Source organism: Pan troglodytes, chromosome 18, assembly GCF_028858775.2.
Source record: "Pan troglodytes isolate AG18354 chromosome 18, NHGRI_mPanTro3-v2.0_pri, whole genome shotgun sequence".
In the NCBI taxonomy this organism is placed as follows: domain Eukaryota; kingdom Metazoa; phylum Chordata; class Mammalia; order Primates; family Hominidae; genus Pan; species Pan troglodytes.
Window position 1 is genome coordinate 50387668 of NC_072416.2, and position 20709 is coordinate 50408376.

The 20709-nt window shown below is 39.5% G+C and overlaps 1 protein-coding gene across 3 annotated transcripts in view; it reads right to left on the reverse strand.

Moving 5' to 3' along the window:
- Positions 1–18518: 18518 nt before the first annotated feature.
- The window catches only part of TOX3 (TOX high mobility group box family member 3), a 109932-nt gene continuing 107741 nt past the window's right edge, over positions 18519–20709 (reverse strand). For all 3 annotated transcript variants that reach the window (XM_054668383.1, XM_001165206.4, XM_009430782.5), the window contains exon 7: positions 18519–20491. In XM_054668383.1, the coding sequence (XP_054524358.1) occupies positions 19745–20491 (747 nt within the window). In that variant the 3' untranslated portion in view covers positions 18519–19744. The remainder of the gene's footprint in view (positions 20492–20709) is intronic.

Sequence of the window (20709 nt, forward strand, 5' to 3'; positions counted from 1 at the left end):
TATGTATACCATTAAACAACCAAGCCATCCATGAATCACTGACCTCCAGAGCTCTTGTTATGTGAGAAAAGTAAATGTCTTCAGCTCTTAATCCAGTGTTAACTAGGATTTTCTTTTATTTCAGCTAAAATCATCCACATACCATCCAGACTACCAAGATGTCAAGTCAGTCAGATACTTTCTTGGGGGCCTTGAAACAGGAAGCTAAGGAATGCAGGCAAATAGCAATAAAGTTTAAATACAGATTTTCAGTAAAATACAGGCTTTTAGGTAAAAAACAAAATGTCCTTCTGGGTCAGTCTTGCAAATCTTAGTGGAATACATAGGATTTAAACTAGAATTCTTGTTGAACCTCTAATATAATTCATGCAAGGTAGAAATAAGAAGTGCAGTACTATTCACAATAGCAAAGACTTGGAACCAACACAGATGTCCAACAATGATAGACTGGATTAAGAAAATGTGGCACATATACACCATGGAATACTATGCAGCCATAGAAAATGATGAGTTCATGTCCTTTGTAGGGACATGGATGAAGCTGGAAACCATCATTCTCAGCAAACTATCGCAAGGACAAAAAACCAAACATGGCATGTTCTCACTCATAGGTGGGAATTGAACAATGAGAACACATGGACACAGGAAGGGGAACATCACACACTGGGGCCTGTTGTGGGGTGGAGGGAGGGGGAAGGGATAGCATTAGGAGATATACCTAATGTTAAATGAAGAGTTAATGGGTGCAGCACACCAACATGGCACGTGTATACATATGTAACAAACCTGCACGTTGTGCACATGGACCCTAAAACTTAAAGTATAATAATCAACACAAAAGAAGTGCCACAAAGAAGTACAAATAATTATGTGTAAAGTTGGAGAAGGGAAAACAGTATACTTGGCACTTTTCAAGGCACTATGGATCACAGAAAAAGAAAAATGTTCACTAACCTCAGGCAACTTTAAGTCCATACTGGCAGTTTATCAATGCCAGTACATTTGAAGAAAGAAAGATTAAAACATGTCAATTTTCAGAGTAAGACTATAAAGGGTTTATTCCCTTGAAGGTGAGATCTGAGATCAGTTTAACAGTTCAAACTGGGCAGTTTCTGGGAAAGTTTTATTGAGCTCTCAGCCAGTGGTCTCCTGCTTGCAGCCTTGGTCTATGGCACCTCAGTGAACTTCTCTACCATCCAGTGGGGTAGAACCACCTACTCTGCATCAGGTGTGAATCTCTTCCTATATTCTTTCTAGTTCTCTTTATTCCTCATTAACCAGTCCCCTGACACTCGTTAATAACCATTTTGTATTAAACCTTTCCAGTTCAGATGACGTTATAGCTTCTGTCTCTTCACTGGACCCTGACTGATACCCATGCCATTTTATGTCCACATCCCCCCACATCCTGCCCACTCTGTTACATTGTTTCTTAGTTTAATAAATGCTCCAAGAGGCACTAGGTTAATTTTGTTTAACTGAGAGTTTCCTAGGTTTGCTGGACCACAAGACATTTTTATAGCTAACCACCTGTTATTCGAGTACCTTAAAGTACACTGGTATTTAATGGATTAGTTTGGGAAATGTTGCTTAGGGGACCATGGCTAATCTAATTGTTTCCTAAGAAGGTGAAAAGTGCTTGCAGCCTCCAAAGGCACTAATTTTGATTCACTACATTATTGAATATCTACAGTGTTCAGGACACAGCATCACCAGAAAGCTTATAATAAATGGAAATGTGAATGTCAAAAAATGTCATGGGGAATTTTAGGATGCTGTGGAAAAAGAAAGGAGCGAGAAATTCAATTTATTAGGGGAAGTACTAGGGAAAACTTTCTGGAAGCAAGGACATGTGAATTCAATCTTCGAAAATAAGCAGACTTTGATGGAGATGCATATAATGGAGTGGGCCAGGGTAGGAAAAATAGGCAGGTGGGGTAGGAGGCAAAGACCTGTGGTTATTAGGACTCCCATGCTACCACTGACAAAAATCCAACTCAATGACTTAAGCAGAAAAAGGAATTTATTGGCATGAATAATTAAGAAGTCGAATTCATGCTGCAGGCACAGCTGGATCCAGAGACTTCAATCATGTCACCAGACTCAGGTTTACTCTTTGATTTCCTGGTTTCACTTTTCTCAATTGGACACCATTTCCACTCGTGGAGTGTCTCTCCTAGAGTTAGTTGTTATGTTTGATTCTGAGCAACCTTAGAAAAATTAAGGATTATCTTTTTCCTAAGCGATCTAGAAAAAAAAAAACCTCACAGAATTCAGTTCAATAGACTGTGACTGAGTCACATGTCCATCTGTAAGCCTATTCTTGTGAGTAATAAGACGTGATGCTCTCAGTGGCCAGGCCTGGTTCACACATCTATCCTTGGGCCAAAAATGGAGTCAGCAACATCCATGCCACATAAATGAAGGAACACCAGGAGGCAGTTACCAAAAGAAGAATGGCTACCAGACAAGCAAAAAGAAAAAGAAAAAGGAGAGCTTATACTTCCATGGGGAAAGAGTAGAAGATGGAATTTTATGATGCTAAACTTGATGCTGAAAAGAATGACCCAAAGAATTCAGGTTGATCAGGTTTGTAAGTGAAATCATTTGATACTTGAAAAATAGAAAAGTCTTGCCTAACTCTAAGGCACACACATTAACCTTCTCAGATTAGCAAAACTAAGTAGAGATCTAAAGTCAGTTTCCCTACATCAGAGGAGACACCAGGAAGGTTTGGAATTTCCAGAATGCCTGGACAGAACATCACTCTGGTATTTTGTCAGCAACTTTAATGTTCACAAGGACAGAAGGCACTAAAAATAGAACAAGAGATGGCATTGCTTCCTGACAGTGGGTTCATACAGCTGATATTAGATACCAATGTACAATGCAAAAATAAGGACACCATACATTACCCAATTTGAATGAGGTTTTTTCTCAATTTCTCATTACCTAGAAGGCTTAATATCACATTAACCAACTAAAGCTGCCACAATGCTGATGGGCCCTGGTGAGGAACTGCTAACAAGATCTGAACATGCTTAATAAAATGACCAACTCTCACTGATTTATAGCCAACTAATTACTGGGCAAATATCCAGGCTGTGTTCTCCCTGCTGGAATTGATAGCAGGCTGTCAATGTGAAAAGGGACAAAAAGGCAGTTCAGAGTTGAAAAATAAGAAGAAATGTTTGATATATTAGAGTGGACACTGTTACTCTCTATCAAGTTATCTTGGGATGTCTAGAGTCATACTGTCAGCCAAGTGCAGACTGGTATTTTTAGGGGAATCTAGAGTTACTTAGAATCCCATCCACATACAAAATATTGGAAAGGGGTGGTAAAGGCTATTGTAAAGTTTGGGTCTTGGGAGAAAAGAAAACAGAAAGCATACTAGGGCTGTAGAAATCAGTTGCCTTACTGCAGAGATCCCTTATTTCTTACAAAGAATGTGCATTTTGGAAACCTCTGTCTGTGGCATTGTTATTCATTTGGGGAGCACTGTGTCACAAATTTTCTAATGCACAAGACTGAAGTTTAAATGAGAGATTTCTGGTTAAATAAAAGACTACCCAAGCAACTGACCACTAAGGTTTGCTGCTTTTGCAAGAACATCCATGTACATTAGTAGACACACCTCACTTAAGCAGGCAGAAGCTAGCTACCAGTGGCTTGGAATTAAGAGACTGAACAAAAACAGAACATCTCACTGACTGTGTGCTCAAAAGCAAAACAAAACAAAACCAAAAAACCATTTGACCTGGCCTTTCTTGACCCGGCTGTCAAGGGGATCATGACAGGGGATCATGGTGCTTTTCCAATTTAGCCTCATTTATCTCATATATCAATGTTACATCTAAAGATGAACACAGGGCATCCTTGCACAAAGGGGATATTGACCAACAAGGCTTGGGGCATTGGCAAGTTTCTGAAAATGAAATGATAGGAAAAAAATAAGGTGTCAGGCATATAATAGGTCACATACATCTGCAAAAACAATAGCTACAGCTTGTCAATTTTCTTAAAAGGCCAGAGTCCCTCATTTGTTATGTTTTTCTTCTTTCCAGGGAAAATGAATGTAGAACATATTCTAGTATGGAGTCTTCCCCCACTCAGCTATGAGCTGAGTTCAATTAGCTCATCTACTTCTGGCGTATGCATCTACGATTTCTTTCCTCTTCTGATTTCAACATGTAATACCCTTTGTCTGGTCCCTCAAGAAATGATATATTTTCAAATTCATAGTCTTTTATTGTAAGCAATAGAAATGAACACTAGTAAAGTAAATAAATGAACACAAAAGAGGAGGTAGTAGGCTTATTTATGGAATGAAGAGTGGAACACTTGCAAGGACTTGGGAAGGAAGGACCAAGCCTGCTAAGGAAATCCCACAGTGAAAATTCCTAAACCTTCTCTAACAAGCGTTTTCCAAGTCAACTTGATGATAGGACTCACTTAGAAGTGTTTGTTAAAACACTGATTGCTGGGTCTAACCCACACCTGCTGAATCAGAACTTTGGGCCGGGGGTATGCTGGAATCTGTATATTTAATAGAAAAGACCAAGAAACACTGAAGACAGTGATAATATTAACTCCACTCCATTGAACCTCAGGCTCTGCTTCAACTGGCAAATTCCAGGAAGGGATAAGCTGATTGGCTCACCCACGGACAGGTGTCTGCCCCTGAGTCCATCAGCTATGGCCAGAAAGACTGTGTATTGGAAAACACTGTCCAGTGTATCACGGGCCAGTGCCAGAGAAGGAGAAATCACCAAGAGCAGAGAATCACTGCTAAGTAGTGTCTATTACCAACAAAATAAGCCAAAGCTATGTACATTTCACTATCCAGTCTTTAAATCTCATTTAGCATTCTGAAATATTATATCAACTATTTTTTGAAATTATAAAATGATGCTGTGCTGGAAAATTGGAGAAAGTATCCCAGTGGCAAATCCAACCTTGATCAAGAGTTTGCATGGAGCAAGAGGAAAACAGCCAAGACACAGAGGCTTACAGTGACGAATGCTACATCTAAGACATCTCGGACACCACTTATACCATGGAGGGCTACCCCTCTTCCCAACCTCCAAGCCCCCACCCTGAAATGTCCCCAAATTGGAGTGCAATCAAGTCATTAAGTCAGTGTACAAGCTTGGGAAAGCCCCAGCACCCCACTCCTGGCTGGCTTTTGGGGGTTACCATCCATGTCTTCTGCTCTTCCCCCGGAGGCCCCATGGCCACTGATTTTGCCAAATGATGGCAGCTTAACAGACAGTCTTCTTTGTCCGCAAGGTCTTAGTCACTGTGAAAGTTCAATAGAAAGTTTTGCTGCAGGCATATTTTCAAATGCCAGGAAAGCATCTGACAGTGTTGGATGTTTGGAGGGCTATTGTTAGGAAGATTAAGTGCTGCCCTATGTTCAATCATTTATTCAACAGCCACACGGGGAAGCTAACAAGAGGAGGCAAGTGTGATATGGATGTTTGGTGGGTTTTGCAAAGGAGAGTTTTCCTTCTTATTTTATGCATAAAGCCAAGGAGGGAATCTGAACAAGAGGCAGGTCATATGGCCTCACTTTGAAGAATAGACTGTTGGAGTTGACTCTAGGCAATGTCCTCACATAAAAGGCAGGCTGAGAGTAAGAGAACGCCTTCCAAAAGCCATAAAACTAATTATTTTGGCCTAAACCAAAAGTGAGTTTTTCCTTTTCCCAGACTCCTGATAAATGCTTTGTTATCAGCCAACTCTCTGAAAAGAATTTTCTTTGCAATTCCACTCACTTTTCTTTTGACAACAGGGGTCTCGTTTTTCACAGGAGAAGCACTTCTCTCTGTTCTTACCCCATGTACTTCTCATGGAGTTGAACCCATCCTCAGTTCCAGGGATGAGCAGGTGACTTGAGCCTAACAAATTAGATCAGTACCCTACACTAGCTCATCGTCATTGCTTTATACTTGAGCACAAGACCCAATTAGACCCAGCTAAACACAGAGATTTTATTGAGGTGGTGAGAGAAGAGACCATTCTCTTTTCTGCTGGAAATGCTAGCAGTACAGATATTTGAGCTGGGCTTCCAGAAGTCATTGAGTGAAAACAGAGAATGAAAACACCCCAGTAGAACACAGAACAAAGACATAGAGAGAAAATGAGTGCTGATGACATGTTTGCACTCTTGGCATCAGTTGTGTCTGAAGCTACTTATGTCCCTGGACTTCACAGTTATACAAGCAAATAAATGCACTTACTTTCCCTCAGCCAATTTGATTTGTGTTTTTATCCTTGTAATTGAGAGTCCTAATTAAAACAGGAATAAACAGAATAATGCATTGTGTTAAGTTCTATTTCTTTTAAAACTATTGAGCATGTGCTTTGGGCTTCTGAAGAAGTAGAAGGCATTGTCCTTCTGAAGTGCTAAAGGAAAGACAGTGTTTATACATGCACAAAGTATAGCATAATATCTACTTATAGCAATAAAAAGGGGTTTATGTAGCAAATGAAATACAGAAGGGCTGAGGTGGTCCAAAGAGAAAAGTCAACATGGAAGGCAGAGGTGTGGTTTTCTTGGAGGAGAGATAAGCTGGGTCAATGTCAAATTTGGTTATTTCTTCCCCTCCTTAGCCAGATGGGCTTGGGCCAAAGGGTTTATGCTTGAGACAGCAGTAAGAGTCTTGGCCAACACCACAATCCTCTTAGATGCCACTGGGAAATCTAACAATTCAGCTTCTCCTCCCACGTGCTTTTTGGTGTGTTGGATTTGGAGAGCTCTCCAGATGCTCCAGGGTTAAGTCAGATCAGCTATAGTCATCTCAATATCCCCCTACAATGACTTTGAAGATGCACTATTCTTGAACTCTGCATCCTATTACTGACTTCACATAAAAATTATCTAGAAATCAGTCAATCAACATCTTTAAGCATCTATTGTGGGCCCACCTTGTGATGAGGGGAATGTAAACATTCATGTGTAAGACACGGACCCTGTATCCCATGAGCTTTACAATCAGTAGTGACCTATATAACAAATTAGATTATCAGCAAATGCTTGTATGTGTACCCAATAAAGTGCAATGGTTAGCGTGAAAAGAGGGAGGATCAGAATGTCAGCTCCCTACATGATTCAGCCATAAAAAAGAATGAAATCACATCTTTTGCAGCAACGTGGATGGAACTGGAGGTCATTATCTTCAGTTAAATAAACCAAGCATAGGAAGTCAACCATCATATGTTCTCACTCGTAAGTGGGTACTAAGAAATGTGTACACGTGTGCATAGAGAGTGGAGTGATAGATAGTGGAGACTGGGATGGATGAGGGGATGGGAGAGAGGTACATGATGAGAAGTTGTTAATGGGTACGACGTATGTTAATCGGGTGATGAATACCCTAAAAGCCTTGACTTGACTGCTATGCAAACCATGCATTTAACAAAATTGTTCATATAACCCATCAACTTGTACAAATAAAATAATAATAATAGCAATAATCATACATTTTAAAAAGCTACCTGAAAGCAAAACTTGCATTTCAGGCAATTTGTTCCCTGCTAGATCCAATACAGAACCTTACAAAGGCTCACTCCATATATTGCTGGGGATTATAGAAGATTTACTGAAGAAGGTGTCTGGGAGTAATATTTGGAATATACAGCCCAGAGTGATGGGCAATGCTCTGCTTCTAAATGTGCAAGATTTCGTCGTGTGGGGAAAATGCCATAACTGTCATTGAAGACTGTGGTTTGAATGGTTTGGCTGGACTTCCAAAGCCTTCTGTACATTCACAAGTGAGTGAAAGATGAGAGGCTAAGTTTCTGTATATTGGACTCTGAAAACATTTCTTCTTTCTACCCCTCCTAGTCTTGTCGTATTCATTAAAAATCAGAAATAAGAGTGAAGATTGGACAAATAACTGCAATGCATTAATTACTTTGGGTAAAGGAAATCAAAGGTCTTTAAGAACGAGTGACTTTCCCCTGCAATGGGAGGTTTCCTAGGTCATCTCACTCTCTCTCACATACTATATTCTATCCAAGACCTGAAATATCATTACTCCTTCACAGTACATCATCCCAGCATATTTTGGAACGTCCCTCTTTGCTGAGCAGTGGTTGGGTGGATTGACAATATGTGTGTTCAGCCTACCTTTCTATGTGCCCTATGCTCTCTCCTATCGCAGCCCTCACCAAACTGTTTTGTAATTACTTTTGTCTATAATTTGCTGGATCTGCTGGCCTCTGCGCTTGTTCCTCTATGGTTTATCCTCAACCCAGCATCCAGAATGATCTGTCTTATACAAAAGGCAGATTGTGTCAGTCGACTGTTCAAAATTCTCCATTGACTTCATTTCTCACTCACAGTAAAATCGCAAGCCCTAAGAATGACCTAGAAGACCCTATACCAGTGGTTCTCCTACTAATAGGAAATTAACAAAACCTAGAGAGGCTTATGAAAAACAAACAAGCAAGCAATGTCAATGCTGCACCCACCCAAAACTAATTACATCAATTCCTGGAGCTGTTATTTTTCTAAAAGGCCCCCCAGGTAATTCTTTTTAATGTTATTATTATGGAGAATTTTGAACATACACTAAAGTAGACAAGCTAGCACTTTGACCTCTGTGTATCCATCATCCAGCCATCTCTCAACCCATGGCCAATCCTGCCCCCTCCACATCCCCATCCAGTTCCCCTGTCTTGTATTACTATGGAGCAAATTCAGACATCATTGCATTATCCAGATAGTCATTATCTAGATTATCAATATCTATAAATATTTCAGAATGCAACTCAATAAATTAAGAATTCATTTTTCTTCCAACATAACCACAATGTCATTAACACATCTAAGGAAGAATGTACAGCTATTGTGATCCACTGCAAGGATGGAGAACCACTGCCCTACACAGCCTGCCTTGGGGCTTCCCATTTAGACCTCATCCACTGCTTTTTCTCTCTTTCATTCCCCTCAAACCACAGGGGCTGCCTTGCAGCATCTCAAACACTGCATACCTGGGAGCCTTTAGTCACCTTTTCTCTGTCTAGGTTGATCTTCTCCCATATAAACACACAGATTCATCCTTCATCCATTGTCAGTTTTTCAATAAGCCCCTCCTTGTCTACCCTATTTAAACTTGTAGCTCATCCCCTATCCACCTCATACCCTCCTTCTCCCCCTTCCATGCTTATTTTTATTCATGGCATTTATTGGGTTCCCAAATACTTACTGAATAAAACTGCATTCCCCCATCAGAATATAACTCCATGAGAGAAGGCTCCATGTAAATATTTGCTAAATGAATGCGTAAGTGAATGACTCAATTGGATAATATTATGCTGGCATGTAAGCCAATGAGATGATGGGATAAAGGGTAAAAAGTCAAATAAATAGATACTCCATTTTATAAAGCTTAGAGAAAAACAACAACGTTTGTAAACATGACAAGGTGAGAATAATTAATAGGTAATACATTCACAGCAAGCTATTAATGGAAGCTAGAATGTTTGAAATAAAATCCTAAGCACTGAGGTTGACATCAGAAAGCACAACGGTTCTCTTTTATTAACAGTCCCTTGGGCTACTTGCACCATAGAATTAAGTCAGGTTGGTAAAAAGTGGCACTATACAATCATAAAGAAACAGCTGTAACGCGTAGGTCCAACTTAGCAGTACATAAATATGTATGCTTGTGTTCCACCTGCAAAAAAAAATTAGGGTGAGCCAGTCCAGACTCAGGTAGGCGAAACCCCAAGCATCCTTGCTCACTAAGCATTCACATTCTCTTTCTCAGGAACTCTGATCCTGGAGTTCACTGTATGTGTTGTTGCTCTCATTGAGTCAGTAGCCTTCTTGGCCATCTTCCAGGTGTAGGAAACAGCAAGATAGCTGAGAATCTCCTAAAGGCTGAAGCTACACACTCAGGTGTAAAGGTACTAAAGCCATACTTCACTGCCTCCCTCCTCCAGGGCCAAGGAGGACATTTGGAAGCATTCTCTTTGGAAACCATACCTAAGACAGGTTGTTTCAGTTCAGACTTGGAACATTAAGTCTTGGCTTCCAATACAACAAGAGAGCTTACTCTCACTTTCCCAGGCTGCTAAGGCACAAGATGTCCTGTTTGTCATCTGGCAGATAAATATTCAAAAGCACCATCATTATGACAACAGAAGATGGGCTTGCGCGAGTAATGGTCTCCAGCCTGGCATGTGCTCCTCTGCATTAGGAATCATGGAAATTGGAGAGGGGTCCAGACAATAAAGATGCTTCTCATTCTCAATGCTAACATAGCACATATTGGACATCTCTTGAAACTACTGTGTCATCAAAGCTTAGCAATTAGCCTCCAGAGTAACAGGCAAAAGTTTAGCAATGGATGCCACCCATGAGTAGGAGCAAAGGAGGGCATGATTTCCATACCCATTACAGGTGTGTTAGAAAACAAAACTATCACAAAGTCATTTATTCTGAAGTTCGCTTCCTGTGCTCTACTGTTCCCTGCATGAAGATTTGCCATGATTATGAACACAGACCTGTTTTGCATATGCAATTAAAAAGAAATGAAGTTTCACTTAAAACTCTAATGAATTTTATTTTTGGTTGTTTTGTAGCTTGGGGGTGATAGGGACATAGGCTTATCTTTCTATTAGAAAACATAGGAGATTATGCACATAACAATTAGACACTATAGATTCACTAATTTCATCCAGAAATATTAAAATAAGCATTATGCTCATGTGCCAATTGCCATAATTTGGCCCAACAGAACTCTCCTTTGCTCACTTGGAGAAAGATAGAGAACTGTGTATTTTCCACAGAACATGCCCGTTCTTCTCTTCTCTTTTGTATCTGCCAAAATATTGTTATCCACATTCATTCATTCATTTGGGTGGTCCAATGCAGTTGACTTCTCAAGTCCACAGGTGACTAGAAGGGGAGCTTGCTGCTGCGGGTGAGTAAGGGCAGCTGATTCCCCTAAGGATGCAAGAAGGAGAACCCGCCCTTTTACATTTGCAACTTCGCCAAACCTTGTGTAAGTTTGTAAACACCATAAAATATGTTATGATGTTTACAGCATATGTCTCTTATTGTTAAGAACTATTGTGGAAGTATAAGCGAGTCTACTTCTTAAAATATTTTTTATATAATAGTTATGGCATTCAATTATACAATAGTAATTGTGAATAATTATACCAAACCCCAGTCTGTTTTATGACTACTTCTCACGCTGAGCTCACATACTCTATATAAACACCATCTGTATCAAACATAAAACTCTTAGTTGTTGTAAGAATACGGGCTTACAAAATGTAGCTTATTAGTTCTGGGGCCAAGCAGTTTCATGGCTATTGCGTAGGCTTCCACAATCCACATGAATCCGATGATCTTCTCCAGCTGTGTTCTGTTTCTTTGACTTGAAGCCTGGTTACCTTGATAGCTTAGGATCATGGCAGAAATCATGGCCCACATGCCTGGAATGTTGACACACCTCTGCAGTTCTGTTCAGCATTAAGTGCACTTACTTTTTGCTACAGATTTCGGCTCATTTCCTATATGTGTGATACAGATTTAGGTCCTTAAATTTGGCCAACAGGAATGCTTCCTAAATTTCCCTTCATGAAGTGCTATCAGGGTCTTTCGGTGCCCCTTCCAAGCTGTTCCTCCAGAAATCATCAAATGAAGTTTTCCCCCTGAAGAGGCCCCCTCACTATGTAAAAAGTTTTAACAATTAAACAGAACAGCAACTTTTAAAATATGACTGATCTCTGAACAATCTTTGGTCTAAGAATTTAAATCTCTATTGACAGCTATCTAACCTACTCAAGACAGCCTGACTTTGAGAAGACTGAACAAAGTACACATTTTGTCTCCAACAGATAAGTGGTTCTTCATCAGGAAACAAACTTCAGATACAACCTGCAAATAAACAAAAATATCTTCTCAGAAATTTAACCCAATCTAAGAAAGATAAGCTGTGCCCATTCTCAAAAGTCATTCTGCTCAGATTTGTTGCTTGTCTTTAGCCATTGACTGAGCCCAGTCAGCACATTTCCAGGTGTCTGATGATCTAGAAATCAATATCATTGTCACCTTTTTAGCATTTTTTTTTTTAGATGTTTTCTCGCTGTGTCACCCAGGCTGGAGTGCAGTGGCATGATCTCAGCTCACTGCAAGCTCCACCTCCCGGGTTCACACGATTCTCCTGCCTTAGCCTCCCTAGTAGCTGGGACTACAGGTGCCCGCCACCACGCCTGGCTAATTTTTTGTATTTTTAGTAGAGACGGGGTTTCACCGTGTTAGCCAGGATGATCTCGATCTCCTGACCTCGTGATCTGCCTGCCTCGGCCTCCCAAAGTGCTGGGATTACAGGAGTGAGCCACTGTGCCTGGCCTTTAGCATATTTTAGTCTGGAAAATTTTCCTTATTAGAAAGCCTGATCTCCTTGCTAACTAAGACTTTAGGATTTAAGCTATGAAAAAACATACTGTTTCTTCTCTCTTTTTTTTTGTTACCAAATTTCTACCTCCAAGCAGCATAAGCAATGGTTTTGTTGCATGCAAAAGGATATTGCATTTCCCCCATGGAATTAGTTTCTGATTTGGAAAGAACTATAGCTATATTCACATTGTTTGGCCAAAATATTCTGAACATCATTTAAAAGATGAAAGCTAGGTATGCCAGCATTTGGACACAATTTATAAAAGTGTTATTATGGACAAAATGGTGCCATTCCTTCCAGGTAACTGTCCAAATATCCAAAGATGGATGTCTTAATTTGGCATCCAAAATACACACAAGGGGTCAGACTGTATGTAGGTAATTTCCTCAGATGCTATTATTTGTCCCCTGGGATCCCACATACGCAATACCAATTATAGAGGAGAGGATTAAGAATAGGCCAAAAGGGTGAGGGCTGCAACAGCAGGCCTGAATGATTTGGACTAAGATCTTATATCAAATTTGCAAATTACCAATTAAGGCAGGTTTAGAACATGGCATCATTTTTGCTCACTGTGACAAACTGGAAATTAAGGCTCTCTCTGCATGTCAGAAGGATGACAGTAATGACAGAACAAGAAATGCTATCAGAAGCATCTTTCCTGGTAACAATATATCCTTAGACACAAGGCAAACTGCCTGGTAAGAAAAAATAGGCCAAAAATCTGAAAATAAACATAAGACCTGGATCTCAAAAAAACCACTACTCAGTTGCCTCTGGATAAGTCACTCAAACACCTTGCAAATTAAAGCCTCAAATACCAGAATGCTCATACCTGGTGTCTGGATGAATATGTTCAAAACTGTCATTCACTTCTACCAGTTTTAGCAAGTGACCATTTTCAAGGTAGCTTTAGTGTGCTGTTCATTTAAAACTAAGACAATAATAAAATCTTGTGGACTTGGGACATATCTCCTTTGACAAATGAGTGGTAGCATGCACTGCACTTAGTAAGGGGCATGTGGTCTCAGAAATTGAATGGTAACTCATGAAGCAGTATACAGTGTTGTTACTGCATAATTCCTGGGAAGATACATCCCCTATACTGTTAGATTTTTCATGCTCAACATTGAAGCGGTTCATTGGATTCCTTAAATAACGTATAACAATGAACACCTACCCGATGCTCACCCATCTCAAGCTTCCTTAAATCTTGTTTTTCTTTTTAAACGTATAGAAGGATACTATGCCTTGGCACTTTTGTATACCTCCAGCCATAACACTTGAACCCCACAAGGCAAAGCTGTTTGCTTGACTATAAAACAATGACAGAGAAGTAGGGAAAATAGACTGGAAACCATTCACACCAAAAAAAGTGCCATGTGGCATTAAGCCCCATTGAGAACGTCGGCTACTACTTGTGGCATTCACTCTGCCTTACTGCCTGCCTCGCCATGTGGAAAGCACGGAGTAATGTTTCTGTTCAGTGTTGTGATGGATGTTTCACCTAGCTAGCTACACACACAAACATATATTTACACATCTTATATACAAATATATGATAGGCATAAATCTATATCAAATATATATGTCATACATATACGAATATTTGACCTAGAGCGAGGACATATCCATTCCATTTCTGGCTGTCCCTCTTAAAAACAAAGAGATGTTGAAACAAGCCGCCACCACCCCTCTGTTCCTCAGTTTCCTAATTTGTTACATGAGGTTAACTCTACCCTACCTAGAAAGGGAACCAAATGAAGTAATACACAGAAAACTGCTTTGAAAAGTCCAGAGTGCTATACAAATGCCAGGGATAATGATATGTTTCACAAAAGAGCATTATTCCTTTGCTAAGAAGGGTACATCCACATTCACGTTTTCTGTGAAGGTTCTTCTTTGAAATTAAATTGAGACCGTAACCAACATCTCTCCCAGTGCTGCCTGAGGTTTTACTCAGCAACAAAGCAAGGGCTTCTTTCATCCTTCATCACATTTGAGTTCAAGCACCAAGAGGTACTTTTTACCAGTGGTGAAAATAGCTTTCTTTTCACAGCAGAAACACAGAAAATGATCTCTCTCTTGATGCTAATGGAAGGATAAGGCTTATTCTACAGTTGCCACCACACACACACACACATGAAAAAAACACCTTGATTGATTTGCTTTGGCTTTGTTGATGGTGTGTTCTTGCACCAGGAAGATGGGAGTGTCAAGAGAAAGAGGAGAAAGCACATGAAGTGACCGCTTCATTTATCCATATGAATAATTAAATATTGAGATACATTTTCAAGTGATCATCTTGTTCCACTTTTCTTTCAGCTTTCGGTGTCCCCTGGACACTCCCTTAAAAAAATAGATTAAACCCTTCAGCCTTCATGCATTCAATTAATTCTCATCATACCTGCCTTATTTGGATGCCTTCAGTGCTTTTTGAGTTCATCATAATTCCCCAGCAGATCTTCTACAAATCTGACCCCACACTTCCTCTCCAGTGCTTTTCCTACTCACCTCCACAAAAGCAGTTTGTCCAATTTTGTTTGATTCTCTTCTGCTGTTTTGAGGTGCCTGTGCTTTCAACCTGAATGGATTTTCTCTGCTCTCCCCATGGCGGGAGATGTCTTCTACATCTACCAGGATGACTTTTATCTTGGCCTGTTCAGATCCTACACAACCTCCAAGGCACATCTTAAATGCCCATAATTTCATGTAGCTTTCCTTAATACCCCTAACCAATGGCAATCTCTCCCTTTTCTAAATACATTTTAATTTTCTCAGATTAAAAAACACACTTTAAAAATGGCTCTTATGGGCACACAGATCATTGTGTCTGGTGGGTATCTTTTCCACCCCAATAAAAAATGAAAGCTCCTAAAGGTCAGAATGGCTTTATTTTATTATTTTATTTTTTTAAACATTTATTATGAAAAATTTCAAACATATACAAAATAAACAGAAGGCACTGTTTGTTTTTGCATCTCTTTGGGACCTATCACAGTGTTTTGCATGTAGCAGAGGTAAATTTAAGTAATTAGAGCCTTAGGCAAATGGAGCTGTCTGTCTGCATATCTGATGCCGTTGTCTCCTGGATGGTTAAACTTTTCCTCAGTCACACACACACACAACCCATACACCTGTAGGATCACAATCTACAAGGATTAAACCCACTCACTGGCTTTAAAATTCAGGGAAAGTCTTTATTCTGAGGTCAGTTCAGATCATCAGTAAAGCTAACTGCATTTGAGGGGATGGGGAGAAAACATTTATATATTTAAGACTATTTTCTAAGAGAATTCAAGTCTGGTTGTATATCTGTTTGATTTTCTTAGTAAGGCACTTTTTTTATAAATGTGTAATACCTGAAGAATAATGTACAAATATGAGGGCTTTCTATTAATACCAGGTTTTCTTCACTTTGCATTCACATTTTTCAACGTCTTCCCTTCCCAAAACCTCAGACTCCTAAAAGTCTATTTTATATATTTTTTTAACTTGTGCCTACTTAGCCCATTTTTTGCTACTACTGAGTGAATGAGTGTGTGTGTGTATGCATGTGTGTGTGTGTGTGTGCGTGTATTTGGGAGAGCAGTCAGATCCTTAAAGTGAACCAGAATTCTGGAGTGATAGATTACATGTCCATGCTGTGTCATATCCAATTATCTCAAATTGACTGTACACTGCATTATTCTGTTAGTGCATGGAAGATCAATAAATATGAGGAAAAGCCACCCCAGCTCTCCACTTTCCCATCCGATTCTAGTAGGTCTGAGACGGATCATGCTACTGTGATGTGTACGCCACAGCTAAGGCAGGCAGGTGGTGCATAGACACCATTCAAACTTGGCCTATTCAATCCCAACTCCTCTAACTCTCCATTCATGCATAGCAAAACACCATCTGGTCCTATTTTGCCTCCAGCAATCACAGCTGACCAAAAACGATAATAACAGCTGTTGCAAAACAAAAGCCAAACAAAGGGGGGTTGGGGGGGGGGGCGGGGAGGAAAGGTTATATTGAAGTCCAGTGCTGAAAAATGCTCCATGAAGTGAGAAATGGGAAAGAAACCATTCAGATGTCTAAAACTCACTGAATGGACACAGTGGAGGACTTCTACTTAAACTTGAGATATTAATCCATCTGTCTAGAAAGCCTTCAAACCTCCATCAGGTGGTAAAATATTGCAGAAATTATGCTGCACGAAGGCATTTAAGCTTTTGTTCTCTGACTCGGGAACTAATGACCCCTTGTCAGCTAAAAATGAAAATGCCTTATGTTCTTTCATCATAGAGCAGTACAGGTTAATGCAAAGAGAGAACATGTTTAGCCAGAGTAATAAAATAATGTCTACGTGGCATTGGGAGAGACAAGGGGTGTGTGTGTGTGTGTGTGTGAGAGAGAGAGAGAGAGAAATGGAGGTGGTGGGGGTGGGGGGGGTGTCTGTAGACCACTTAAGAGGGAAGGCATTTAGGCCATTTAGATATGACACTAATCAGATACCACATTTCTCATGTCTATTTTTCATTATCCTGATTTATTTCTGACCTGTAACAAAAGAAAAAGTGCACCAAGTACTTACTTAAGTCTCAGGAATAGAAACCAGTCATACGTATAAACTGAAATATAAATGGATATATAACATGCTTTGTGAATCCTGAAAACAATAATTTGGTAGCAAGGTTGAGGAATTCTTTTCATGATTCAAGCCTTTTGACATTTTAAATATGTAGTTTTGCCTGGTGATTAATTTTATAAACTGTAGTCATTAAACTTTTTTTTCCTCTGGAATTGACCATCAGTGGCTTAGCAGCATTTAATCAAATGTGATAAAAGCTAAGATTTATAAAATCATTTAATAGATGTTACAACACCTGCTTCTAACTGCAAACAGTTGAAAACAGACTTCACTTGCAATTAAGTCTTATCACTAGTGACATTTTTTTCCAAGCAATACTTCATGGGTTTTCAAAATGACAATTACAGAACTAATACACAATTACTGTCACATGTAGTTTAGCAATTAATTTTGAAGACATTTGTCTAAAGGTTTCACAACAGAATATAAAATGGTTATTGTTATGTAATGTTAGTTTCAATTCACAGAAAATCTTTTACCATTCGAGCTCTACTTCTGAAGGGTCTGATGCTAGCACATCATTTCTTTGTGGAATACAATCACTCCCTTGTAGATGTAATTAGGCATCATTCTAAGGCTGTTTGAACACTGATACCTGTCAACTAATACATCTTATGAAAAGCTTCAATTTAGACATAAATTTTTCTACAGCAAGAAATCCATAAATTTATAATTAGAATCTCTTGCTGTTCAATATTTGTACATAATACAGAGTAGGAGAGGATTATGAAATATTGAAAGCTGAATTCATTATTCATAACCCACAACATACAGTAAATATTCTCTGAAATACAACAACTTTGAGGGATCCATATTCCATTATTTTTGAATGTCTTGCACATAGTAGCTGTGGAGCGCACCACGCACACCCTCATTCTTTCCAGATTAGGATTCTGGTCAGGGTTGACACTTGCTGTTTTTAATTTTCATTTTATCATAAGCAGTTTAAGACTGTTGCCAGTGGTAATTTGCAATTTTTATCAAGACCTCTTCATTATAGCTTCTGACAGGACAGATGCTGTAATTAATCATGCAAGACAACTGGGGATAGTGGTCACACTGCTCTCAAAGAGGAACCGCTACAGAGCAAGAAAAGGGGGGAATAAATGGGCACCGAAATAATTATTTTGGCTTAAGAATTAGCATTCACCATCTATTTTAATCACAATAACATTACAATACCCAGCTAGTTCTAGCTCCCTCAAAAAAGCGATTACTTTTTTCTCTATACTTACCTTGTACTTGCATCTTAAAAAAAAAAAAAAAGACAATTACACAAATATTTCCAATGCGTTGTTTTGGTTTTTTCAAGGATCTTCATTTCAGGCTATGCAATGCATATTCTTGGCCATAAATATATTTCCAATTGAAAAATGGAAGATGATGATTGGGCTAAAATGAAACTTGGTATGTGGCATATTTCCCCATCTTACATGTATTCAAGGAACCAAAAATGAAATCTGACATATCATTTTATTTGAAAAGTGAACAGTTTCTTTGTTGTTGCATCAAAATACAGTCCACAGTTTTTACTGAAATGTGTTTATTCTATAGCAAGATAAAAGCATTTTTGTTTTAGTTAAGCAAAATACAAACAACTTAATTGCTGCTATCATAACTCATAAAAAAGTATAAAACAGCATAAAAACACAATAAGCAACATAGCAATGAATGGTTTATGTCACCAGTGTTTACGTTAAAGCCTCATTTAGGAAAACTTTACAGCACATGATATGAAAACTTACAACTTTGAAAGAAAATATTTACATTGATTATTCAGATGTGGTGTGCCTTTTAAATATTCTACTGGTATTACATCATAATAAAAACTCTTGCTTTTTCTTTTTAAATCTTAACTTTTGTAATAACTGTTTTCATTTAAGTGCATTTCCCTTTTAAAAATACAGTGTTTTTATTTTTCGAAACTTCTCACTCAAAACACGGAATATAATATTCACATTTCTTTTCTTCTAATTGGAATGAATATAATGGGCTAACAGTGGTCATAGATATTGTTACAACATATACTGTGGTTTGATTTGGAGAAGTCATGGATAAAAAGTGGAAATTAGTCAATAATTGAATTTAATCACTTGCATTTTTTTTCTGGAGAGATTTAGGAAAAAAAAATAAGAGCTTTGGCAAAAGTCTGTGATTTACACTATTTTTTTCATGACAAAAAAATGCCATCAACTATTCACGTCATACAAATGTTTGTATGAAACTGGATCTTCATATTTCAGGTAGTTACAACTGTGCTTTTTATTTTTAGGGCTTCAGAAGTTCAGATAGCCTGGAAGTGTGGTTTACTCACTTCTGGAGAAATAAGGCCATTTTTCTATGACTCAGAGAGGCCAGTTTATAGTCATCAGTATGTCCCAGGATTCATTAAACAGTTTGATTCACATATTGTAGGTATAGCCTGAATAAATAAAAAAGGCATCACATAAAAGAGCACAGCTTTTCTTGTTTAAAAACAAAGTGATTTATAGTCAGCTAAAAGATGTTACTCAGCTACACTGCAGTTCTTATTGCCTATCTAATAGACACTTGAGAGGACCGTTTGATCTGTTACACATGTCTGCATAACCAACACCAACTTACAGGTTTCAGCCACATATGCTTTTCCCTCCTATGCCACTCTCCTCGGTATACGCAAATCCATCTGCCACATGCGTCTTCAGAAAATACTGACCTGCGATAATACTTGAGTCTGTGTCTGAGACTGTATTTGCGAATGGTGCTGCTGAGAGGCTGGCTGGGGGCTCCCGATGGCAGGGATGGGGGATGTTATCTGAGAGGCGACGGGGGAGTGCTGCCGAGGAGAAGGCTGAGACTGGTGCTGCATGTGTTGCAGCTGCTGCAGCTGGAGGCGCTGCTGCAGCTGCTGCTGCAGCTGCTGTTGATTAATTTGCTGCTGGAGATGCTGCTGCTGCTGCTGCAGGTGCTGCTGCATGTGGTGCTGGAAATGCTGCTGCTGCATCTGCTGCTGGATTTGCTGATGCATTTGGTGCTGCTGGAGTTGCTGCTGCTGCATCTGTTGCATCTGTTGTTGTTGCTGCTGCTGCTGCTGCTGCTGCAATTGCATCTGATGCTGCTGGGTTTGCACCGAAGGACTCACTTGGGTGGAGGGTGCTGAGCCAACCATGGTCGTTCCCATGGAGCTTATCAGTGGAGCCCCAATGTTCGAGGGCATGTTGGCTGCAATGGTGACTGATGTGACAATCTGGTTCATGGGGAGTCTCATGGTTAAGGGTTTGGGAGCGATTGACCTAGGGAGGGATTGCTGGAGAGTCTGAGGTGATGCTGACACTGTTCCATGTTGAGACAGTGGAGTGTTGAGAAGGAGAGAGGATGTTAGATTGGTCGACGCCAGGGTCTGCTGAACAGAACGGATGGTCTGGGCTTCTGCTGACTCAGCAGCAGCCTGCATTTTGGGGGAGAAAATTCCAGACTGTTACAACACATAAGTATTTAAAATATTTAAGCATTTTTAGATATTATAAATTGATTTTTTTAACGGCCACCATTATTCATGCCCTCCTGTATCTGTACTCTTTGTCTCGTGACTTTTTCACTCCTCCCAGAGGTGGAGTCAAATCCTCTACCTCCTTGAGTCTGGGCTGCTCTTGTGCCTTTGCTTTG